Genomic DNA, 23,392 nt, shown 5'->3' with positions numbered 1-23,392 from the left:
AAAATCTGAGGCACTGCAGCCCGAAGTAGGTCAGTAAGTTGTTTTTCCCCAGCTGGGTTATTTATCGTGGCAGCAGGGAGGGTAAAGCTGGAGAACCCTGCATGGGTGCTCCGGGATGAGGTCTGGACCTGGGCAATAAATCATCCTCCCGGGATTAATCCCCAGCATCCCTTGAGCATCCCCTCTCTGCTGGGAGCAGTTTCCTGGGGGCAGCCATGATTTTGGGGGGGAGTGGGATGTGGGCATCAGCTTGGGGCGATGCCACCCGCCTTCCCAAGCCTGCGCCGCATCCTCTGCCTCACGGGACACAGAGACCGATGGCAGGTTCACGCCGCGCCTGACTCATTGTTGTGCCTGGCCTTATGTAACCGGTGCCAAAATCTCGCTCTCTGCCGGGGGCGGCAGTGGAAGGTAGCCGGGATGGGGGGGGGGGGGGGTAAAGCAGCTCATCGCCATGGTTACCAGCATCTTTGCAAAGTTCTTCACATCCATCTGGTTTCATTTTCAGCCCTTTTCATCTCACGGAGGGAACATCCCTTGATGTTTCTGGCTGCATCAGCCGTGGCAGACGGCATGGTGGGTTAGAGGAGGCGCGTGGGAGGTGGGAGACGGATGCACTTTGCCTCCCAGTTCCCGAGACGAAGCCTGACATTGAGTCGAGTCGCGTAACCTCCTGTCCCTCCATTTCCCACCTAGTTGCTGAACGGCTCGACCGGGATGTGCTCGCTGATGGGATTCGGGTGGTGTTTTCTGAGTCTGATACCCAGCAGGGACTGCCACGTCCTGGACCATGAGCTCCAAACTGGGTGTATCTGAGTGCAGGCATCTCTGCCCTCCTGAACAGCCCCTCTCTTGCAGCAGGATCTGGGCTCATACCCAGAGCTGATGAGGCTGGAGGGCAGCTCCATGGCCCAAGCCCAGGCTCCTGGATCTGCCTGCAGAGCTCCTGACTGCCAGAGCCTTCCAGCAAATCAATTCTGGAAATGAACAGGATGGACTAATTGAGTTAATCCTGAGAAGTTAATCAATGTTGAGGTGGTTTGGCCAGAAGTCCTGTTTATAATCCATATAGACATCATTGGTACCTTGTGAAATGGAGGCGCAGCGCAAAGCCAGGCTTTATGAAAATCAGAGGCAGACTCACATCCAGGTCGCACAGGCTGAGCCCAGGGGACCCATACCCAGTGCAGGTGCAGGATGTGGCCTGCCAGCCATGGGCAGAGCTCACGGAGAGCTCACAGTCGTGCTCGTGGGGACTGTGAGACTTGGGGTCTGCCTGGTTTCTCCTCTCCCCTCAGATTTTCCACCTGCCCCATCTCTCTGTTCAGCATTAGCAGCTCAGAGCTGCTCGAGGATCAAGACTAGCCCAAGCCTGGCACCAAGCTGGTGCTCCAAAGCACGGCAAGAGCAGTGGTGTGTCTGTCCCAGTGCAAAGGCAGCTGGGCATCTTCCAGCCAGGGCTCCAGCCAGTCTGGTACCCAGCTCCTCGGGCTCATCACCCATCTGGAAGTGTGGCTCAGCAGAACAAACCGGCCCCTTGCCAGCGAGGTCTGGATTTGGCTTCTCCTTCCCAGGGCTCCAAGACCTCCTTCTCTTGCTCATCAGCTTGGATGGGTCCATCCCCAGAGGAGCAAAGGGCACTTGGTGGGTGACATAGCTGTTTAGCACAGTGCTCAGCCAGGCTGCAGGGAGCAGGGGGCTGCTAGAAAGCTCGTGGTGCAGCCAGATCCTGCATGGATGTGCTTGTGTCCAGAAGAGAGACTGACAATGCGAGCCCAGGCACCAAATTGCAGAGAGCTGGGACTGCCATGCCCCATATCAGGGGGAGCCTCTGGGGAGATCCCCGGCCAGCAGCAAGAAGGAACACCCGGGTCCAGCTTTGCTGCATTTCAAGTCCCTACAATTCAGCACCCAGAGCCTTACACGGCATTTGCGTGGGAGTCGGGCCACTGTCCCCGGCAGAGCCAGGCGAGAATCAAACACTGGCTGCTGTCCTGAGAGCTGGCAGCGCTCCCCGGATAAGCCGCTCCAGCTTTGCCAAGGGAACCGTTACCCGGATCGCCCGCCTGGAGCAAACAGACTGGTTTCTCCCAGGGAAACCCGCGAGCCGTGCATTGGGCTGGGGCCGGAGTGCCTGGGCTCCTTGCCGGCCAGCAGCTCTGGGCAGAGCCTGTCCGGTCCCTGGGAGCGTGCAGGGGCCAGACTGGGCTTGTTGGGGTCTGTGGGGGTCTCTGAGGAGAGCATGGCATTGGCTTCCCAAAATGTAGTGACTATTAAATGACACAGAGAGAGCGCCCTGTGCTCTCAGCCTGCCTCCGTCCCTTGCTTTGTTTTGCATGGTCTGCCGGCAAAGCGCCTGTAATCCTGCCAGATGCACTTGAAGGGGTTGTTTGGGAAGCTAAGGGGACTGCTCCTGACAGCATCACTGGGATTTAGACGTTAAATTCCTCCCGGGAACATGCTTTTCCTTCTCCTCTCCCTGTGGGTACCTGCAGCTGCTGCTCGGGGGGCAGCCGGTGCCCCCTCCTGCAGGGACAGCCCCTCTGCGCAGCGCCCGCTCCAACTCTCTTTGCCCATCGGCATCAATAATTCACCGTGTTTAGCTTCATCAATAATAAACGCACATCAGGCTGCCAGCCAGGGGAGGCAAGAACCTCCTCAGCCCCCCTCAGCACTGCCAGGATGGCATCAGGCTCTGGTCCCAGCACCGATGCCCCTGGTGCCACCAGCCCTTTCCTACCTCACATCTGCCTTTGCTCACATCTGGCCTCGCTTTTAGCCAGGCTCGGTGGTCCCGGCCTCCACAGCCCCCTCGCAAAGCCATCTGAGCACATCTGGAAGAGCAAATGTCACAGAATGAGCCTTGGGGACAGCAAGGACAGTGCTACATCCCCCCCCAGCCCATGTGGTGCTGGGTGGGGATGTGGGGAGAGGGTTTCCCACCCCCAAGCGGACGTTGGGTCACTGCCCACCTCCCCCCGGTTCTCTTGCTGCATTATTTTCAGCCTTGGTTTGCGGAGTGACTTTAATTAAAACCTTCATCTCCAGTCCCTGTAATTTCCATCTCTTGCTATTTGTATTGGTGGTTTAGACTAGAGAGAGAGATATATATTTAATTGGTATAAATAATGCATTTTCATAGCTGAATCTTTCCTTAGCTCCATATTTGGTGCCAGAAATAGCATTTTCATTTCAAACAGGCTTTTCTTTGCATGTTGCTTCCCTCAGCCAGAGCAGATCCCTTCTTGGTGGCCTGCGGCTGTGTGCCAGGGACTGCATGGGTCTGAAGCCACTTGAGTTCATCTCTGCTGGGCATGCATACATCACACCAGCTTGGTGACAGGGACGTGGCCCAGACAAAGCTGGATGGGAAGTGCTGGGTCCATCTTTGATCTGAAACAGAAGCCCATTTGCAGGTGGCTGAGGAGGACTCTGCATTTGGGGAGCACCACATTCAGCCCCCGATGCATCCCCAGAGGCACGTTCTGCCCTCGTCTGCTCTGCTGCAGCTTTGCCCAGGGCTGACAGCAAAGCGGGGGGGGGACAGCTCTGTCCCTGGTCCCCTGTGCCACAGTCAGGACCCCCAGCAGGTCCCCACTGGGTGCTGGAGCTGGTGACTAATGCCCCCTTCTCCTGCCCCCCCCCCCTTGCCTTCATTGCAGGGAGCATAATGCTGAACAGCATCACCGATGGGCTCCTGTGCTGCCTGATGGGCAAGACGACGAACGCCGTGGGGCCACTGGACAGCGTTGAGTCCAGCAATGGCTACAGCTTCATGGAGGTGAAGCCAGGGAGGATCCTGCGGGTCAGGCACAGCATGCCCAACCGCCCGGCCCCAGAGGGGCCCGAGGAGACCCAGCCCGGTGGGCCGGAGCGGGGCATGGTGCACTGCAAGCGCAAGATCACCGTCTACCGCAACGGGCAGCTGGTGATCGAGAACCTGGGGGACGCCGTCCGCTCCGAGATCCTGCACTGCCAGAACAGCTCGGGAGAACCCAACAGCACCGTAGAGCTGGAGCTCTCCGACCTGGCCGGCCAAGCTCCTGCCCAGGGTCCCGCTGGCACACCAGGATGCGGCACACGGGAAGCAGCCGCTGCCCCTGGCAAGCGTCGGAAGCGTAAACCCAAAAAAGTCATCAACATCGACTGCAAGAAGCAGATCACGAGCTGCAAAGGGACACACAGCGATGTGGTCCTCTTCTTCATCCACGGTGTGGGCGGCTCACTGGACATCTGGAAGGAGCAGCTGGACTTCTTTACCAAGCTGGGCTACGAAGTGGTGGCTCCTGACCTGGCTGGCCACGGCTGCAGCTCGGCTCCCCAGATTGCCGCCGCATACACCTTCTATGCGCTGGCGGAGGACATAAGAGCCGTTTTCAAGCGCTATGCGAAGAAGAGGAATATCTTGATAGGACACTCTTATGGGTAAGGGACCAGGGGGTCCCAGGAGGGAAGGGCTAGATTCATCCCCCCTCATCCTCTCCTTGGCAGCAAATGCCCAACAAATCCTGCATTTCAGGGGCTGAGAAGCAGAGGAAGGGTGTGGGGTTTCCCATTCTGGGTTTATCCCTCAGGTCTGATCTTCTACATCCTCTTGGTGTGTGTCCCTGGGTCCAGCTAATCCCAGAGCCCATCCTCCAGCAGGGAAGTTGGCAGAGCACAGCCTATAAATAGAGTAAGCCCAAGAAAGTCAATTAGATGGAGACTAAGCAGTGCAGAGAGCAGGGCTAGGAGGAGAGGGAGCCAGAGCTGGGCAGGATTAGATCAGAAGGACAAGGCTGGTCCAGGCTGGCAGGCACCCAAGCAGGTCCCAGCACCCTGCTTTGGTCTGCACAGGAGTGAAACCCCAAGCTCAGCCCCTCTGCCCGGGCACTGTGGGGGCACTGGCTGGGTGTTTTGACTGGGCTTACCCTGCACCAGAAAGGGGGGAGCATGGGTCAAACAAGGGGGTGTAGTCTGGGCTCCAGCCATGGATCCTTGGGATCTGCCTTGGGACGCAGCATCCTCCAGTGCCATGGGGTCAGAGCATGGCTTCCACGTCTCTCTCTCCCCGCAGGGTGTCTTTCTGCACCTTCCTCGCCCACGAGTATCCAGACCTGGTCCACAAGGTGATCATGATCAACGGAGGGGGCCCAACAGCGCTGGAACCCAGCCTCTGCTCCATCTTCAACATGCCCACCTGCGTGCTGCACTGTCTGTCCCCGTGCTTGGCCTGGAGCTTCCTCAAGTGAGTGGCTGTACCGGCACCACGGCGCTGGGGAGGGTTGTCCCCAGCCAGCCTGGCTTCCAGCCACCGTGGGCAGGGACACCGCGTCCTGCCAGCAGCAACCCCCACGCTCCTGTCCCCCCAGTGCCGAGGCACCACACTGGGCTAACCCTCTGCCCGTGCCGGCTCTGTCCTGCAGGGCTGGCTTCGCTCGCCAGGGTGCCAAAGAGAAGCAGCTGCTGAAGGAAGGCAATGCCTTCAACGTGTCCTCCTTCGTGCTGCGCGCCATGATGAGTGGGCAGTACTGGCCGGAGGGTGATGAGGTTTACCACGCGGAGCTGGCCGTGCCCGTGCTCCTGGTCCATGGCATGCACGACAAGTTCGTCCCGGTGGAGGAGGACCAGCGAATGGCCGAGGTAAGGGACCAAGTGGGGCTGGGGGGGTGGGCGAGGGCTGGGGTCCGCCTGCCAGCATGTGGCAATGCAGGCAAGGGCCTCGTCCCGGCACTGACGCCTGCTGCTGCTGCCATCTCCCTCCAGATCCTGCTGATCGCCTTCCTGAAGGTGATCGACGAGGGCAGCCACATGGTGATGATGGAGTGTCCCGAGACGGTGAACACGCTGCTCCACGAGTTCATCCTGTGGGAGCCTGAGACGCCAGCTGGGGACGGGCAAGAGGAGAAGAAATAAGGCGGCGGGACGTGGTGACCAGGCTGCTCCGATGGGAGAGATGTTTCGGAGCGGAGAGGGGTTTGCGAGAGCGGAGGGGTGCGGCGGAGGCTGTCCTTGCCGGGAGCTCAGCCAATTTTCTTTCCCGGCCGCGTCGGAGGCTGGTGGCGGAGCACAGAGGCTCCCCAAGGCAGGGGTGCGTGGGGCCGGCAGTGGGAACACGGCAGACCTGGTCCCTGTCCCCTCGGGGATGGCATGGCAGCCACTGGAGCGTCTTCATCCTGTTTCTTTGTAGTATTATTTTCCTCACGCAGCAACCCCCAGGGATGGAGAGGAGGCAGCCGCGTGGAGACTGGTCCCAACTGCAGCAGAAGAGGAAGAACTTGGAGGGGTTCCTCCAGGGAGAGTGTGTCAGCTCTGGCACCTTCCCAGCCAGGGCTGGAGGAGCTGAGCTGGGATTGCTTTAAGGGGAAGCCAAAGGCTCCTCAGCCTCAGCAGCGGGATTTGCCTCTCCGAGCCCTGCAGTGCCTCGCTCGAGCCATCTGTGGGGCTGGGAGGACAGGACCACCATTTTTGCCAGCAGCTGCACACATGGCATCCAGCAGCTCCTGCCTGGCGCTGGCGAGGGTCTGCCTGCACAGCTCATCTCTGCCTGGCCAGGAGATGAGGACGAGGAGGTGACCTGCTCCAATGGGCACAGCCAGAAGGACCATCAGCTCCCTCGCCGTGGTGGGACTGGCTTGGCTGTGGTGGGGAGGACAACGCCAAACCTGAGCTCTCCTGCGGTCCCTAGTGCCACCATCCATGCAGTCACATCCCCAACCGCCATCGCTTTAGGTACCGCAGCACCGGCTTCTGCAGAGCCCTCTGCTTCCCTCCTGCTGCCACATCCTCGAGATGCTCGGAGCCATCACCACCATGCAGCGATTCCCACAGCTTCCAATCCACTCGCCCTTCCCAGCTTCCAGCTCCTCCGTGACTCTGGGACCCACCACCCACTCCCAGACCACATGCCCACGGGGATCACACCCATCCCTTGCGCACTGGGGGACCAGCAATACACCATCCTGTTGCCACTGTGTCCATCCTTACCGATGACTCCTGTATGGATCCGCGGGATCTTGGAGCAACACGGGAGTGACAAAGCAAACTGCAACCATCTGATTGCAATGGACAACAGCTCGTTACCTGCTGATACCATTCTGTACATAACCCATCGGTCCCATCATCTCCTCCCCTCTGCACTTCGCATCCCGCTGCCAGGAGCCAGGCAGGACCAAGAAGGTACACGAGAAGTGACAAGTGGGGACCCGGGTGCTGTTGTGAGGTCTGGGAGCTCCCAGCCGCACCGGGATGGGTAGGAGCCCGAGTGAGCCGGGAGGATGCTGTGCTCAGGGGATGGCCCCAGCCTCCCCGCTACCCCAAAGAGCGGAGCCGCTCCCCGCTTTGTTTCCCTCTTATTTACCCCCATCTAAACCAAAGAAACAACCAGTCCCACGGAAACCTCACCCTTGGCCCACGTCACACCCAGACCCCCTCGCCCCAAACGGGGCTGGTACCATATCAAGGCACCCCAGGTTGGCTTGAGGGGCTCCTGGCTGGGCAGGGCTGCTCCAACCGGAGCTGGCACCCACGTGCAACGCGCCTTCCCCAAGGCTGAGTCCATCTTTCTCCCCAAACTGAGCGATGTAGAAGAGGAAGGGTCCCTCAGAGCCAGCCCCAGTGTGATGGGGACCCTGCGTGATGAGTGTCCCCAGGCAGCCCCCCTCCGTCCCAGCACTGGGGCAGAGCTGCCCCTCTGCCAGCGCCTGCCCCTGCCCACTGCTGCCACAACCTGTCTCATAATGAGAATTTTAATGATGCTGGGTTCAGATCGTTTCCATGAGCTTTCCCCTGCAACACCCCTCCCACCCCATCCCAGGCAGGGGAGACTCCACAGCACGGCTGGGGTCTGCAACGAGGGTACCCAGAAGCGCCACCATACCCCAAAACACGGCTCTGCCCCTGCCGTGACCCCCCAGCCGGCTCCAGGCAACTGTCGGTGCCCAGCTGCGGGCCACAGCTCTTCAACCTCTGTTTGCCACGGAGTCTGTGCCGCTTGTACCCACATCGCTTGTGCTAAGACCAAGGCAAACCACGCACCATAACCCCGCCGCTGAGCCACGCGCTGTGTTAGTGCCATTTCATACAGTAAAGCCGTGTTATATTCTCAGCCGTGTCCGACTCGATGATCGGAAGAGATGTGCCGGGCACGGGGTCTGTCCTAGGAGCATGGCAGAGCAGGGAAGCGAAGCCAGAAATCACGTACAGCTTGGATTTCTTAGCAAAAGAAGGCCTGCAGTGATTTATTTGTCACCCTTTAGGGAAATACAAAAATAGAAAAATTCTAGCCAGTGTTCACAACATAAAACCTGCACCCAGAGTGCAGCTGCCTCCTTGGACAGGGTAGAGGGGACATGCAGGCAGGGGGTGCCCCCCAGCACCCCAGGGTGCTCAGCGCCCACCCTGGATGTCCGCCGGCCGGAGCTGCCGCTCACCCTCGGCCAGGAAGATGCGCATGGCCCTGTGCAGCATGTGAACACCCAGGCGCCGGCGTCGGTCCGCTGGCCAGCTCGCCACCACGCCGTAGCAGTTCCCTTTCCTCTGGTTGGTGATGGTCTGCAGCCCTGCAGGGGACAGGGTCAGCACCCACAGACCCGGGCCCCTGCTCCCCATCAGCACCCACCCCAGGCAGTTTTCTCCCTGCAGAAGATGGGGGTTTGGGGGATCGTGTCCAGACCCTGTGCTGGCAACCAGGGACCCCAAAGTCCCCGTGTGCCCCAGGATGGGCTGCGTCCCCCCTCTGTGTCCTCCCAGCTCCTGCATGGGGTGGGAGAGAGGGATGCAGGGAGTCGGAGTGACGGAGGAACCGATGTCAGGAGCTGCAGCAGGGGACCAGGGCAGCACCATTTCCCCCTGCCCAGCCCTGCTTACCCAGAGCCTCCACGAGGCAGCCCTCCCGTGTGTAAGCCTCTGCCGGAACAGTGTTCTGGAAGCAGTGCACAGAGATGACGCCCTGCCCGCTCGCCCAGATCTCCAGGATGCGCCGCACCTTGGGGCAACCCTACAGGACAGGAGGCACCATCACCATGGCCTCGAGCTCCCCAATGCAGCCCCCCATGCCCATCACCATGGTCCCAAGCCCCCCCAGCCCATCCCACCTTCCGTGTCCCAGCACGGTGCTGGCTCAGCGCCTCGGCGAGGTGGCAGTAGGGTCGGGCACGCGTCCCCTTGCCCACATAGAAGATGGCTTCGATGAAGGTCCTGAAGCACTCGGCTGGGCTCAGGTGGTGGGAGCGGAGCGGCAGGTTCTGGGTGGTCCTGAGGGTGCAAAGCCCCAGCTTTGAGGCTTGATGCCTCCCAGGGGTCCCCACTCAGCCCCCCCCCAGCACGGGGGACGTGTGGGGCAGTAGCATAGCCCTACCTGGGGTCGAGGAGGAGGTAGTTGAAACTGGACTTGACTAGCCCTTCCCGCCAGTGCCGGCTCCGGTCGGGGCGGTCAAATTGCCGGACCAGTGCCAGCTCATCCTGGGTGCAGTCAGGGACACAGCCGGTCTGCAGCGCGGCCGCCAGCTCGGGGCTGTGCCCTGGAGCGGCTGTGCCGGCATCGGGGAGCACCATCAGTCCCATGCCGGCACTGTGGGGACCGGCCAGCCAAGCGGTGGGGAGGAATCGCTGGGACTCACCTGCCGGCCTCCCCCGGTGTCCCCTCACCAGTTCCTCCAGCCGCCGCAGGTACAGCCGCCTGGTGAGCTCCGTGACGGGCCCCGGATCATCCCCCAGCGCCCGCAGCCGCCGGCGCAGAGCTTCATCTGAGAGGGGCCGCGGTGGTGCTGTGCACGCTCGCCTATCCTGGACCGTGGGGTCCTCGGGGCTGGCGATGGCCTCTGTGCCGGGGCTGTGCTGCTTGGTGGGTACCCGTCCCCGCTCTTCATCCTCGAGGTGGTCCGTGGTGCGGTGAGCGCCGCAGCCGGTGGGTGAGAGCGGCACGGCCGGGGTCCCCAGCTCCACCACGGTGCTGCCTGGCAGCCGAGGGGCCAGGCGGCGGCTGAAGCTCCCGTGGGGCCGTGGGAGCTGGCGTGTCCCCAAGGGCAAGGGGTCCTGCCACCCAGAACCATCCTCCAGCACCCTGGGGTTGGGGCTGCTGGCAGCATGGGGGGAGTCCCAAGCATCTGATGGGGAGTCCTGGGGGTGGCCGTGGTCCCCAGCGACCATGAGGACCGTGGGGCTAGAGCTGGGGGAGCCCTGAGGATCTGATGGGGACTCCTGGGGATGGCCGTGGTCCCCAGGGACCAGCAGGACCGTGGGGCTAGAGCCAGGGGAGCCCTGAGCATCTGACGGGGAGTCCTGGGGGCAGCCGTGGTCCCCAGGGACCAGCAGGACTGTGGGGCTGGAGCTAGGGGAGCTGCTGGCCCCTGGGGGCGAGCTGGGCTGGCTGGGGGCTCCAGGGAGGATCTCAGTGTCATCCAAAGAGCCTGTCCCCTCTCCATCCCCGCTAGCCACATCCTCGTCCCCCAGGGTGATGCAGCGCCCTGAGGTGGTGACAGGGTCCTTGGGGATAACCCGGGGTGCTCTGAGCCTGGGGGGCCTCCGAGGCATCTCCAGCGTCTCATCGAAGAGGGAGGAGGAAGAGGAGGCACTGAGCCGTGCTGCAGAGGCCCGGAGGCGGCTCTTGGTCCTGGGGGTGACGTGGCGGTGACTGTGGGGCTCCTGGTCCCGGGGCGTGACATCCCCGGCCGTGAGACTGGCCGGGCTGGGAAGGGGTCCTGGAGTGCAGGGGGGGGAACCCTGGAGGCTGCACCCCTGGAGCTGGGCAAGCAGCTCCCCTACATCACCCACATCTGAGCCATCCTTGCAGCAAGGGGCTGCCCTTGAGGTGCCCCAAAAATCCTCACTCTGCACCCGCTCCGCGTTTGGGGGGCTGGCAGGGGGCAGCTCCCAGGTGGCAGCTCCGGCTGGGGAAGGGGCTTCGCCCAGCTCTGACCCTGCGGCTGCCCTGGGCTGGGGGGAGCGGCGGTGCCAAAGCCCCGGGCACCCCCTGGCCTCAGTGGGCTCCAGGGTCTCCACAGCGGTGACGAAGTGCTCGCTGGCACTGCTGCTGTCCCCAAGGCTGCTGCGGTCCCAGTCCCCAGCCCCAGACACGAGCACTGCCGTCCCCAGGTCGGGGGGCAGCCCAGCCCAGTGCCGGCCCAGTGCTGGTCCCCGGGGGACACCGGCACGGTGCTGAGCTGCAGCACCTGGGATGTCACCGTGCCGGATCCCCGGGCTCCGGCATGCCACGGAGCAGCTGCTCAGGCCACTGCGGAACAGGGGAGCCGCGGGAGATGCCCTGTGTCCCCCCAGGACCCTGCTGCAAGACTGGGGCTGGGGGGAGTTCAGGGACCCACTGGGACCAAAATCCTGCGGGGGACAGGGGCTGTCCCCAGTGCTGGGCTCGAGGAGAGCCTGGGGGGGACCCCCCGTGCTTCCCCCCATGGTCTGGCTCTGGGGTCCCTCCCCGAGCTCATCCCCGGCCGAAAGCAGCGTGCTGGAGGCGAGGGGCTGCGGGGGGAGAGCTGAGCCCCTGGGGTCTCCCTGGGGCCATGAGGCGAAGGAGAGGAAAGGGGGCTCCGGGGGACAATCCAGCCAGAGCGGGGGCTCCCCCAAACCACAGCCACCCCCCAGCTCCAGCTCCTCCAGCTGGGACCTGCGGGTGCTGCTCAGGGGCCCGGTCTCTGACCCATCCTCAGGGAGCTGGGAGAAGACGCTGTCTTCGGTGCCATCCTCGGTCAGGAAGGACAGGGAGCGCCTGGGACCCCCCGGGTCTGGGGGCAGAGATGGGAGTCGGCATCCAGCCCAAACTGGGGGGCTGGATCAGCCCCCCTGACACTTGCCCCGGCCACGGAGGCACCCTGGGGACCTCACCCTCCGTGGGGGCCCAACCTCGGGCATACTGCAAGTCCCGCAGGATCCGCACACACGCACGGTTGCCCTGTCCCAGCGCCAGGTCGATGGCTCGTTTCCCATCCTGCGGGGAGGGGACATTGCTGTCACCGCTGCCAGGGCCACCACGGGGCGACACGGCCCCGCCAGGGCCAGGAGGACACCCGCTGCTCACCCACCCCAACGATGACGAGGGTCCCAGCCCAGGCAGCACCTCCGAGGTACCGTCCTCATCCCCAAAGCTGTCCTCGCTAACCTGGTCTCGGAGCTCCGGGACCCCCCCTTTCTTCAGCGGGACCTCGAGGCACCTGCAGCACCCCCAGGACGTGGCGACGTGCAGCGGCATCAGCTCCTTGGCAGGCCTGGAGCTGGAGCAGGAGCAGGAGAAGGAGCAGGAATTCACCCCCAGCCCACTGCAGACCCCCGGCTTGGCCGGCACGTCAGGGTCATGGCCGGCAGGTCAAGGGCATGGCTGTCCCCTCGGGGTCACAAAAATGCCACCGGCCCTGCAGCTGGGTGCTCCAGCATTGCTGGGGGGGGGGGACGGGACGGGACACACACGACACTGCGTAGCCCCAGCGGTTATGTGGCGTTGGGGTCCCTGCCGTGGTGCAGCCCCCCCCTGCCCTAAAAGGGCCCCCACTGCCCTGCAGGTATAAATAATGGCTCCCGGGTCAGAGCCACGCACTGGGGCACCCAAAGCAGGACCCCCCCAGCGTGAGGACACCCCTGTGCCCCCACCCCCCTGACCCCCCACCCCGTGCAACGCACCCAACACCCCCCTGCCCAAGGCAGCGAATGCACACACACCCCCCGCCCTGCTCTGTGCATGACCCCCCCCAGGGCCACATGTGCTGCGCCCCCTCCCAGTGTCTGCACCGGCCCCCCCATACCCCCAGTGCAGTGCCAGGGGCCCCCCCTCCCCAGTGCAATTCCCCCCCCCCGGGGGGGGGCAGCGCATACAGGTCTACCCCTAAGCAACTCCCCCCCCCGGCCGAGTTGCAGCACATGCAAGGCGCCCCCCCGCCCGGTGCAAGGCCGGTATTGCAAAGCCCCCCCCCCGTGTAATGTCCCCGTCACGTCCCGTTCCGTGTCCGTCCCCCCCCCCCCCCCCCGCAATGCCCCCTTACGGCTCGCGCCGTCCCGCGCTGCTCATGTCCCCCCCCCCCGCGCAGGCGCGCGCCGCCCCGCCCGTTCGAACCCCCCGCGCCCCGCCGCTCATTGGCTGGGCTAAGCGACCAATAGGAACCGGCCCAAGGAAGCCACGCCCACCCCGCCAGATGTGGTCGCAGCTGGAGGGGCGGGGCCGCACCGCCCAGTGCCCCCCAGGAACTGCACCGGCATCTCCCAGCGCCCCCCAGGAACTGCACCGGCACCTCCCATCACCCTGCCCCACTGTTAGTGGCAAGAGCCCCAGTGCTGCCCCAGGCACCCAGCCGCCCCTCGGGGTCCCCACGCCAGCACCGCCGGGCGCAGCAGGCACAGGACCCCTGTCCCCGTGCCTGAGGGTGGGGGGGGGGCACCCCCCCACGTTTCCGATCCCCGTGCAGGAGCCGCAGCATCAACACGACACCCGCTCAGGAAAACGCGTTTCTCTTTCCCCCATCCCAAGCAACACCGTACAGTCACCCGCGGCAGCCCTTTGCCGGCCACCCCCTCGCTGCCGGCGGCTTCTCCGCCAGCCACCCCCCTGCCCCGGCTCAGACAGTGGCTTCGATCTCGGGGGGCTCGTCCTCCTCCAGCAGGCTGTACGCCGCGTGGGTCTGGAAGGGCCGCTGCAGCGGGTGTGCCAGCAGCTTGGCCATGCAGTTGTGCAGCTCCACGGCCGGCCCCGTCAGTGACACCTCGTACTTGTAGTTGGTGCCTTTGGTGTCCAGGCTGCTGAAGAAGGCGTACATCTCCTGGGGGGGGAGACACGCACACACACACAGAGGGACGGGCAGTGACGGCAGGGGGTGACACAGCCCCCAGCCACGGCGGCGGGGGGGACGCCCCATCCCGTATTTACCTTCCAGCTCGTCTCGTCGTCCTTCTCCTCCACCCCGTTGTGGATGTAAACCACGTCAAAAAAGAAGTAGGGACACTGCAGCATCTTCTGCAGGAGAAGAAGCCGGGAACGGCACCGGGAGGGTCTTCCATGTGCCGGGATGGACCCGGAGCCACCGAGCTCACGCCGTGGGGGGGGCACAGTGGGGGGAACTTACCTTCATGTGCTCCGACATGGAGAACTGGGGCTGGCAGCCTGGGCGGCCAAACACCAGGATGGTCCGGACCACGTAGGGCGGCGGGATGGTCTGCACGTTCTCCGTCACCGGCAGCTCGATCTTCTGCTGGCTGCGCCGGGAGGACGGAGGCAGCTTAGGGACCCCTGTGTCACGGGCAGGGCTGCCTGCGGCTCAGGGACCGTCCCCCCCCGCCTCGTTAAAACTTCATGACAGCTCTGGGCTAGGACTGGGAAAGCAGCACCCACCCCAGGAGCTGTTTGGGTTAAAGGCTCGTGGTGTTTTTACAGCGAAGCAGAGAATTCGTAGCCGGGGGGAGCTTCGCCCACCCGCCCCAACAGCCCCTGTCATCCCCCCCAAGCCCTACTCACATCAGGTTGAAGAGTCCTTCCAGATCTGCAGCCCCAGGTAAGGACTGATCCTGGCACACAGACCCCTGCCCGCCCCCAGGGACATACGGCACCCAAACCCGGTGGCCAGGCTGGCACTGGGGCCCCTAGGAAGCTCCCGCAGAGGGAGGCGATGCCACCAGGCACTGGGGATGGACCAGGGTGGGGAGAAAACGCCAATAAACGGGTGTTTGGTGGGTCTGGAGGGTCTGGTATTAAACCCTGCCTTGGGGGATTCAGGGACTCGGTTCGACCCTCCAACCTCAAATGCTGACACCGCTCTGTGCCGCAGCCAGCTTGGCTGTACCGGGGATGCCAGCGAGGCTGCGGATCTGCTGCCATCTGCAGGCAAGAGGCCTGGAGGGTCCCCGCTTATGCTCAAGGGACCCCGTTTGCACCCAAGGGACTCTGCAGGGTCCCAGCCCCCCCAGCCCCCCCCCACAGGCGGTGGGATACTGAATGACTTGCAGACGACGGTCTCCAGGTCATAGAGGCAGCTGCAGACCTCGCGGGGGTCCGAGGTGAACCCTGAGAGCTGAGAGGAGCCGGGGTGAGGGGGGGCACGGAGCTGTTGCCGTCCCCATGTTTTCCCCCCGTCCCTGTCCCCACGGCCCCACTCACCCACGTGGCGTCGTTGTTCACCACCACCAGCGCGAACTCGTGGCACTTGTCGATCTTGTGCTTCGTCCTCACGAACATCTCGATCATCTTCTGGGAGATGTTCAGCGCGTTGGTCTTGGACCTGCCGCGGGGGCCAGAGCTCAGCAGGGACCAGTGTCCCCCCGCCAGGCACCAACTACACCGGCCCCCATCCTGGCTGGGGATGGCAGAGCCAGGGTCCCCAGGCCAGCCCAGCCGAGAGCAGCCCCCACCACTCACCCGTTAAAGGATTCCAGTTTGGGCAGAGCCATCTCCTCCGCCAGATCCAGGCAGATGATCTGCGGGAGACAGCCGCGACTGAGCTCCCCCCCCGCAGCCCCTCACCCTGGCGTCGGGGCTGCGCCACCCTCCCCGCAGACACTCACCACCTTCTCGGGGCAGTTCACCCGCGGCGTCTTGACCTGGACTTCGGTGGGGGGTGCTGGACCGGGCCAGGCGGTGCCGTCGGGCGCGGCCGTACCCTGCGGGCTGTCGTCGGCGCTGGCCGCTTCGCCTTCCCCCTCGCTGCGGTTGCCCACGCTGGCCTGGGCGCTCAGCGCCCGGTCCTCGGCCCCCTCGGGGTTGGAGCGGGTCCTGGGTCGAGGTTCCGTCGCCTTCTCCTCCTCCTCCTCGGCGGCGCTGCCCGGCTCCGACGTGTCCATCACGCAGCCGCGCTCCATGGCGGCTCTGGACCGATGCCTGGGGGGGGGCTGTGGGGTGTCAGCGTTGCCACGGTCTTGTGCCCCCCAGCCCCTCGCTCTACGCGCCCCTTCTTCATGTCCTCCCTGCCCCCCCTTGCCCCATGTACCCCTTGCTCACGTAGCCCCTACCCCTCACCCCCTTACCCCGTGCACCCCCCCCGCTCTGTGGACCCCCTGGACCCCCCCCACTCTGTGCACCCCCTGCTCACACACCCCCTGGACCCCCCCCCCGCTCTGTGCACCCCTTGCTCACACACCCCATGCACCTCCCCCCACTCTGTGCACCCCCTGGACCCCCCCCCCCCACTCTGTGCACCCCCTGCTCATGCACGCCCTGGACCCCCCCCCCCCGCTCTGTGCACCCCTTGCTCACGCACCCCATGCACCCCCCCCACTCTGTGCACCCCCTGCCTATGCGCCCCCTGGACCCCCCCGCTCCGTGCAACCCCTGCTCATGCACCCCACGCACCCCCCCACTCTGTGCACCCCCTGGACCCCCCCCACTCTATGCGCCCCTTGCCCACGCACCCCATGCACCCCCCCCCGCCCCGTGCACCCCTCGTCCCACGCACCCCCCCACCCCGTGGACCCCCCCCCACGTTCCCACGCCCCCTCCCGACCCCCCCGGCACCGCACACCCGCTGTTCGCCCCCCCCCCCACGCCCCCCCGGCGCGCGCTCACCCGCTCCCGGCCGCACGAGCCCCGCCCGGTCCCGCCCGGAAGCGGCGGACGCGCGGGGGCTGCTGGGATTTGTAGTTCTCCGGGGTCCCGCCGGGCACGTGGGGGGCAAGAGGACACCCCCCGGCACCCTGAATGCCCCTGCGCGGCACCCCCCTGCACCCGTGCACCGACCCCTGCACCCCAAATCCTCATAGGCACCCCCCTGCGCCCAGGCACCCTCCCTCTGCGCCCCAAATATCCACGGGCACCCCCCGCACCCTCCCTCTGCACCCCAAATATCCACGGGCACCCCCCCGCACCATCCCTCTGCACCCCAAATATCCACGCGCACCCCCCGCACCCTCCCTCTGCGCCCCAAATATCCACGGGCACTCCCCGCACCCTCCCTCTGCACCCCAAATATCCACGGGCACCCCCCCGCACCATCCCTCTGCACCCCAAATATCCACGCGCACCCCCCGCACCCTCCCTCTGCGCCCCAAATATCCACGGGCACCCCCCCGCACCATCCCTCTGCACCCCAAATATCCACGCGCACCCCCCGCACCCTCCCTCTGCGCCCCAAATATCCACGGGCACCCCCCCGCACCATCCCTCTGCACCCCAAATATCCACGCGCACCCCCCGCACCCTCCCTCTGCGCCCCAAATATCCACGGGCACCCCCCCGCACCATCCCTCTGCACCCCAAATATCCACGCGCACCCCCCGCACCCTCCCTCTGCGCCCCAAATATCCACGGGCACCCCCTCGCACCATCCCTCTGCACCCCAAATATCCATGTGCACCCCCCTGCACCCGTGCACCGCCCCCTGCACCCCAAATCCTCATAGGCACCCCCCTCCGCCCATGCACCATCCCTCTGCACCCCAAAAATCCACACACACCCCCCCGCATCATCCCTCTGCACCCCAAATATCCACGTGCACCCCCCTACACCCATGCACTGCTCCATGCACCCCAAATCCTCAAACACCCCCCCCTGCACCCATGCATCATTCCTCTGCACCCCAAATATCCACGAGCACCCCCCTGCACCCGTGCACCACCCCCTGCACCCCAAATCCTCATAGGCACCCCCCTGCACCCATGCACCATCCCTCTGCACCCCAAATACCCCTGCTCTGTCCCAGCACTCCGAACACCCCCGCAGCACCCTCCAGCACCCACCCCCCCCCCCCCGCACCCCAAATACCCCTGCAGCACTCCTTTACACCCCAAACACCACCCTCCAGCACCTAAACACCCACACGCTGCCCACAGCACCCCTGGGCTGGCTCCCTCCCGGCCCGGCACACCCCAGCACCCCATGCAATGCCTCCTAGCACCCCAAATTCTCATGCACCCCCCCAAGTGTTCTGCCTGCCCCCCCAAACTCCAGGGGATGCTCAGGGACACAAAGCTGGGTGCATCCACCCGCCTGGGTGCGAGGGAGCCCGGGCACACGGGGAGGGTCCGGCGGGGGGCGGAGGTGCCGTGGGGCAGAGCAGGGAAGGACGATGTTGGGGGGCAGAGCCCCCCAAGATGGCTGCGCCGCCCGCCCGGGCACGGGGCAGCGCAACGGTTAAGCACAGGAGGTTGCGCCGGGGCTGCCGAGGAAGAGGAAATCTCGGCAGGAACAAGGACGGGGAAAGGCCCAGGGCAAGGGGCCGGCGGCGTAGCCGGAACGTGCCGGGACGTGCCGGGAGCCCCGGTTGCGGAACCGGGACGAGCCCCAGGAACGGGCGCTGGCTGGCACGGGGCGTCGTGGGCAGGAGGCGGCCGGGATGGAGAAGGCAAGTGGGGTGTCCCGCGGGATGGGCGCTGCCAGGGGTTGGTCCCATGTGGCCGGGGGCCTCCTCGTGCCCCCCACGGGCATCCCCTGGCCACGGGCACGTCCGGTCCCGGTGCCAGGCTCCGGTAGGCGATGGTGCGGCAGTGCCGGGTCCTGCCCAGAGTGCCGGGCGAGGCGCTGCGACCAGTCGGCTGGTGCCCAAAACTCATCCCCATCCTGGCAAATCCCGGCGGATGTCAGCCCTTCCGTCCCCTGGTGCCGGCCGGGGCTGCGACGGGCGGTCACCCCTGCTCCCCGCAGCCCCCACAGCCCCCGCCAGGCAAGGAGGAGGATGAAGATGAGGATGAGGATGATGAGGAGGACATGGCGGGGGACGCCGACGACATCCTGTGCTATGAGGAGCGCATTGCTGGGCTGCTGACGACGGTGGCCCGGCTGCACCGGAGAGCCGAGCAGCTGCAGCGCCGCATGGGCAGGTACTGGCACGCGGCGGCTGTGGGGTACCGGGGGCCGTCACCGTCCGGCCCCCTCCATCTCCGGTCTTCACCGCCCCACAGGGAGGATGAGGAGGGCTGGGAGGGCACCGCCAGCCTCCCTGCTGCCAACCCACAGCCCCGGCGCATCGACGGCACGCGCGACGCTGCCAGCAGCCTGGAAGGTGGGTGTGCCGTGCCGTGCCGTGCCGTGCCATGCTGTGCCGTGCCAGCAGCTGGTTGCCTGCTGCAGGGACCTGACCCCGGCCGCTCTCCCTCTCCCCAGCCCACGGCCCCGACCTCTTCGCCAACCTGCAGCACGCCGTGAGCTCGCTGGAGCGCGCCGTCTTCTCCCGGCACCGGTGGGCACCGGCGCAGCCTTTGCCTGGCGAGGAGTGGGCGCGGGCAGCCAAGGTGAGGCACACCGGCACGGTCAGCCCAGACGCCAACGGGATGGGCGCTGGCTGACCGGCCCTGTATTCCCAGAGCCTGGAGCAGCTGGATCGGACGCCGGGCTGGGCCGGGAGGACGACGTGCCGGGGCCTGGAGGAAGGAGCAGGCGAGGGGCTGCCGGCGGAGGAGGCGGCGGTGGCGGCGGCATCGGCGAGGAACGCGGCACTGCGGGCAGCGCTGGGGCGCCGGGACGAGGAGCTGAACCGGGTGACCACCTCGCTGCGGGCGCTGCAGGGGGAGCGCGACCGGCTGCAGCAGAAGGTGGGTGCTGGGGACACGGCAAAAGGGGGGGGGCACTGCCCCCGGTTCAGCCCTTGGGGTGCCACCGGAGCGGCTCCCGCGGCTCAGCCCGATGCTTGGTGCAGGTCCAGGACCTGCGGGATGCTCTGTCCAGGCTGGAGGAGCTGGGGGGCTCCGGCAGCGACAGCCCTGGGCTGGGCAGCCCCCCAGGGCAGGAGGAGCCCCGGCTGCCCCAGGTGAGTGCGGGGCTGGGGTGGGCTGCGGCCGAGGCATGACGGGGGGGGCTCGGCGGGTGGGAGCCTGCCCCGGTGCCGGGCTTTGCCTGTTCCCTCTGCAGGACTTGCCCCAGTGCGGCGATGGCGCTCAGCCCCACGGTGTGCCACCCCGCAGCCCCCTCTCCCCCCAACCCTCGGAGGGTGCCAGCCGGGAGCAGGAGGAGCAGGTGCAGCAGCTGCAGGGGTGAGTGCCCCCCCACCACCACCCCGGTCCCAGGTTCTGCTGAACCTTCACCGGTGGGGAAACTGAGGCACGGTGCCGGGCCCTTGCCGTACGGTTAACGGCGGGTGCCGGTGGTGCCCAGGTCCCTGGGGAGGCTGCAGGAGGTGAACCGGCAGCTGGCGGCCGCGCTGCAGGAGTGCAAGAGCGATGCGGAGCGGCTCAGCATGGTGCTGGGCCAGCACGAGTCCTGCAGCACCGCCCTGCGCCTGGCCCTGCGCTGCAGGTGGGGACGGGGACGGGGATGGGGACCGGGGGGGACAACCTGCTGTGCCACGCTGAGCCCCTCTCCCTGCAGCGAGCGCTGCGGGGGGGCCTACGCCACCCTCCTCGACCTGATGCGGGCAAAGCTGGGCAGGGAGGAGGATGGTGCCCGTGGCGGTGAGTGCCAGCTCGGGGGGCTGGGGGGGGGGGGAGGTACTGGGGAGTTTATGGGGAGGATGCTGGGGGGATGCTGGGGGGTTATCGGGGAGGATGCTGGGGGGATGCACGAGGGACGCTGGGGGATATCGGGGATGCAGAGGGGATGTAGGAGGGATGCAGCGGGATGCAGAAGGGATGCTGGAGGGGTATCAGGAGGATGTTGGGGCGATGCAGGGAGGATGTGGGGGGATATCGAGAGGATACAGGGAAGGTGCTGGGAGGATGCAGGGCAGATGCTTATGGGTATCAGGGCGATACAGGAAGGATGCTGGGGAACCCCAGTCCCCAGCACAGCCCCTGTGGGCACATCTGGAGAAGGGCACCCGCCTGAATGCTGCCTCCCCGTGCCTAGGAGCCGGAGGGGAGCAGAGCCCGGGACACGGATGGGGGTCCAGCCCCACGCCGACAGAGGGGCCGCAGTTCCCAGGCCGAGCAGAGCCAGATGGCCAGGAGGAGAGCGGAGAGAGCGGCTCCCCCAGGCTGCAGAGGTACTGGGGGAGAAGGGAGGGGGTGTGATGCCGGGCCAGGGCTGAGCTGTCCCTGGGGTGACACCGTGCCCCTGTGCCCACCTCCACCGCCTCCCCATCCCCGCAGCATCCCGGCACCCCACGGGATGGAGGAGGGGGCCCTGCGTGAGCACATCCGTCAGCTGCGTGCGGAGCAGGCGGCCGTGGAAGCGTCCCTGCACGACGCCCCGGGACCCACCAGCACCCACCGCAGCGAGGACGTCCGAGCCCGGGCTGAGCGGGTGCTGCGGGAAGCCAGGGCTCTCCTGCCTGGCTGGAGGCGACCGGAGAAAGCGGAGCTGTTGCAGGATTTGGCGATGCTCAAGGTGAGATGGGGAAGGGATGGGGGGGCAGATGGCTGGGTCCCTCCCTGGCTCTCCGCCGGGGTCCAGGCTTTCAGCCGAGCAGCTGGGAGAAGGGCAGGGGGTGATGCACAGCGGGAGGGAGTGGAGCTGGGGGGGGGGTTGGGGCTGTGCCTCGGTTTCCCCCACCTGGCGATAATGCCGCTGCCCTGCCAGGAGGCCATGGCTGACCTGAAGACTCAGCTACAGCTGGCGGAGAGGGAGAAGCGGGGCCTGGAGGTGCTGGTGGCCGGGCAGGGGCCGCGGGAGGCTGCGCTGCGCCTGGTGCTCCAGCACCTGGAGCAAGAGCGGGACAGGGGGCCCGGCCACCCCCCCAGCCCCCCCAGCAGCTCCAGCAGCAGCGAGGAGGTAAGGATCGCTCTGACCACCCCACGGGGACCCTCCACGGGACTGGGGGGTCTCCGCAGGGATAGGACCCACACTCAGCCTCTACAGGATGCCCAAACCGGCCGGGTGGGAGCAGCGGCTCCTCGGCACCCTCCGGACCCAGAGAGGATGGGGGAAGAACTGCTCCGCACCCTGGCCCGGTAAGAGATCTCACCGGCATGCCGTGGCCCTGCCACGGGGAGCCGTGCCGGCACTGGGCAGCGAGCCAGGCTGGCTGCCATATGGGTGTCCCCAGCGTGGAGGAGCTGTGCACCCGAGCACAGGCACTGGTGCTGTCCCTGGAGCAGAGCAGCGCCGTCAGCCGCGCACAGCAGGCGCAGTGCGTCACCGCCACCGCAGACTTCTTCCACGCTCACAGGTGGGCAGGAGGCACCCGCTTCTCCGCTGGGCAGGCGTTGGGTGCCTTCCTGCGTGACCTGGTTGCACATCTGCCCCTGCTTGCCCCAGATGCACGGTCCCTTCCTGCACACCCCAAAGCTACGGTCCCTTCTTGCACACCCCCAATGTGTGGTCCCTATCCACACACCCCAAAATTGCAGTCCTTTCCTGCATACCCCAAAAGCTTGGTCCTTTCTTGCACACCCCCAATGCATGGTCCCTTCTTGCACACCCCAAAACTGTGGTCCCTTCTTGCACGCCCCTGATGCGCGGTCCCTTCTTGCACATCCCAAAACCGTGGTCACATCTTGCACGCCCCCAAATCACAGTCCCTTCTTGCACACCCCAAACCCACGCTCCCTCCCGGCCCTGGCGCACGCTCCCTCCTGCCCGCACGGTCCCCTCGGTCCCCTCGGTCCCCTCGGTGCCGTGCCCTGGGCCGGGATGCTGAGCGTGGTGCCCGCAGCGCGCTGGCCCTGGCGTACCGCGGTGCCCGTCGGAAGCAGGCAGCCCAGCTGCGGCGGCTGGAGGTGCAGGCAGGAGCCCTGCGCAGGCAGCACGCCCGGCGGGTGCAGGCACTGACCCGCAGGCTGCAGACCCTGGAGCAGGGGACGGCCGGCAGCGAGACCTGCATCTAGGGACCCCCCGTCGCCCCCAAGACCCCTACCCATGCCGGGAGGCGCCTGCTGTATCCCCAGGGAGAATAAACCACTGATGCTCGTGGCTCGGCCAGCCGCACTGTGGTTTGGGTTTGGGGGGCTTTGAGCTTGGGGAAGGGGGGGTCAGGCAGCCGGACCCCCAGCTCGGCTCATCCCAGCGGGGCCGGGAACAAAGGGCGTCCCCTCCCCGCAGCCCCCGCTATCTCCCGGCGCAGATGAAGCCATTTCGTTATCCCTGACGTGGGATCAAAGGTGACGGCGATGGCCGTGGCGGCTGGGGCCCATGCATATTCAGGAGGGAAGAGGAGCAGTGACCCCGCGCTGGGGGCATCCTCGTTGTGCGGGGGGGTGGGGGGGCCCAGCAGCGGGGCTGTGCCAGGGGGCTGCTGGGGGGAGCTGGGGGCTAAATCCGGCAGCCTGAACCCCGGCACGATGAGGCATTTTGATGGTGGGAGCTGGGCTGAGTGTGGGTCTCCGGTGGGAGGATGCACAGGGCTGTGGGGCAGCCCAGGGCTCAGACACGCTGCAGGGTGGAAGGGAAACTGAGGCACGGAGCTATATATAGGCTAAAACGAGGCCTCCATCTCCCAGGAGAGATCCTGCAGCAGAGTTCAAGGCTCAGTGGATCAATATCCAGAGCCGTGGTGATGGAGAGGGCAGAGAGAGGGCTGCAGGGCAGGGCTGCGGAGATGCGGGGACGCAGGGATGCGGGGATGCAGGGATGCAGCTCACCCCCCCTCAAGCTGCCTGTGCCCTCCACCCCCACCACCTCACC

The 23,392-nt window shown here is 65.9% G+C and overlaps 4 protein-coding genes across 6 annotated transcripts; 2 read left to right on the top strand and 2 right to left on the bottom strand.

Moving 5' to 3' along the window:
• The first annotated feature begins 2,005 nt into the window (after nt 1-2,005).
• Nucleotides 2,006-5,895, top strand: ABHD8 (abhydrolase domain containing 8). Its single transcript, XM_075037850.1, has 6 exons — nt 2,006-2,083; nt 2,399-2,409; nt 3,667-4,425; nt 5,057-5,227; nt 5,406-5,622; nt 5,746-5,895. The coding sequence occupies exons 3-6, from the start codon at nt 3,671-3,673 to the stop codon at nt 5,893-5,895; spliced, it is 1,293 nt and encodes a 430-aa protein (XP_074893951.1). The 5' UTR covers nt 2,006-2,083; nt 2,399-2,409; nt 3,667-3,670.
• A 2,154-nt stretch (nt 5,896-8,049) lies between these two features.
• On the bottom strand, nt 8,050-12,455 carry ANKLE1 (ankyrin repeat and LEM domain containing 1). 2 transcript variants are annotated; one of them, XM_075037828.1, is made up of 8 exons: nt 12,092-12,455; nt 11,818-11,920; nt 9,600-11,717; nt 9,338-9,509; nt 9,075-9,234; nt 8,848-8,977; nt 8,412-8,540; nt 8,050-8,231 (listed from the first exon to the last, which is right to left on the bottom strand). In XM_075037828.1, the coding sequence occupies exons 1-8, from the start codon at nt 12,179-12,181 to the stop codon at nt 8,227-8,229; spliced, it is 2,907 nt and encodes a 968-aa protein (XP_074893929.1). In that variant the 5' UTR covers nt 12,182-12,455; the 3' UTR covers nt 8,050-8,226. The 2 variants fall into 2 exon arrangements, with proteins under 2 accessions (XP_074893929.1, XP_074893928.1); XM_075037827.1 differs by having other exon boundaries at nt 8,213-8,540.
• Nucleotides 12,456-13,419: 964 nt separating this feature from the next.
• Nucleotides 13,420-16,611, bottom strand: BABAM1 (BRISC and BRCA1 A complex member 1). 2 transcript variants are annotated; one of them, XM_075037848.1, is made up of 9 exons: nt 16,469-16,611; nt 15,472-15,784; nt 15,326-15,384; nt 15,068-15,188; nt 14,903-14,981; nt 14,429-14,453; nt 14,040-14,169; nt 13,844-13,930; nt 13,420-13,736 (listed from the first exon to the last, which is right to left on the bottom strand). In XM_075037848.1, exons 2-9 carry the CDS (start codon nt 15,763-15,765, stop codon nt 13,536-13,538), a joined length of 996 nt encoding a protein of 331 aa, XP_074893949.1. In that variant the 5' UTR covers nt 15,766-15,784; nt 16,469-16,611; the 3' UTR covers nt 13,420-13,535. The 2 variants fall into 2 exon arrangements, with proteins under 2 accessions (XP_074893949.1, XP_074893950.1); XM_075037849.1 differs by having other exon boundaries at nt 15,472-15,795; nt 16,469-16,580.
• A 1,212-nt stretch (nt 16,612-17,823) lies between these two features.
• USHBP1 (USH1 protein network component harmonin binding protein 1) lies at nt 17,824-22,675 on the top strand. The gene is made up of 15 exons (XM_075037830.1): nt 17,824-18,242; nt 18,542-18,717; nt 18,799-18,899; nt 19,001-19,128; nt 19,201-19,428; nt 19,533-19,643; nt 19,745-19,866; nt 19,988-20,128; nt 20,201-20,283; nt 20,678-20,813; nt 20,920-21,157; nt 21,350-21,541; nt 21,629-21,720; nt 21,816-21,938; nt 22,425-22,675. Exons 1-15 carry the CDS (start codon nt 18,234-18,236, stop codon nt 22,594-22,596), a joined length of 2,052 nt encoding a protein of 683 aa, XP_074893931.1. The 5' UTR covers nt 17,824-18,233; the 3' UTR covers nt 22,597-22,675.
• The last annotated feature ends 717 nt before the right edge of the window (nt 22,676-23,392 follow it).

The sequence above is a fragment of the Buteo buteo genome, chromosome 10, assembly GCF_964188355.1.
Source record: "Buteo buteo chromosome 10, bButBut1.hap1.1, whole genome shotgun sequence".
NCBI classification, from domain to species: Eukaryota; Metazoa; Chordata; class Aves; order Accipitriformes; family Accipitridae; genus Buteo; species Buteo buteo.
Note: the sequence above shows the minus strand (reverse complement) of the source record. Positions and strands in the feature narration are given on the sequence as shown.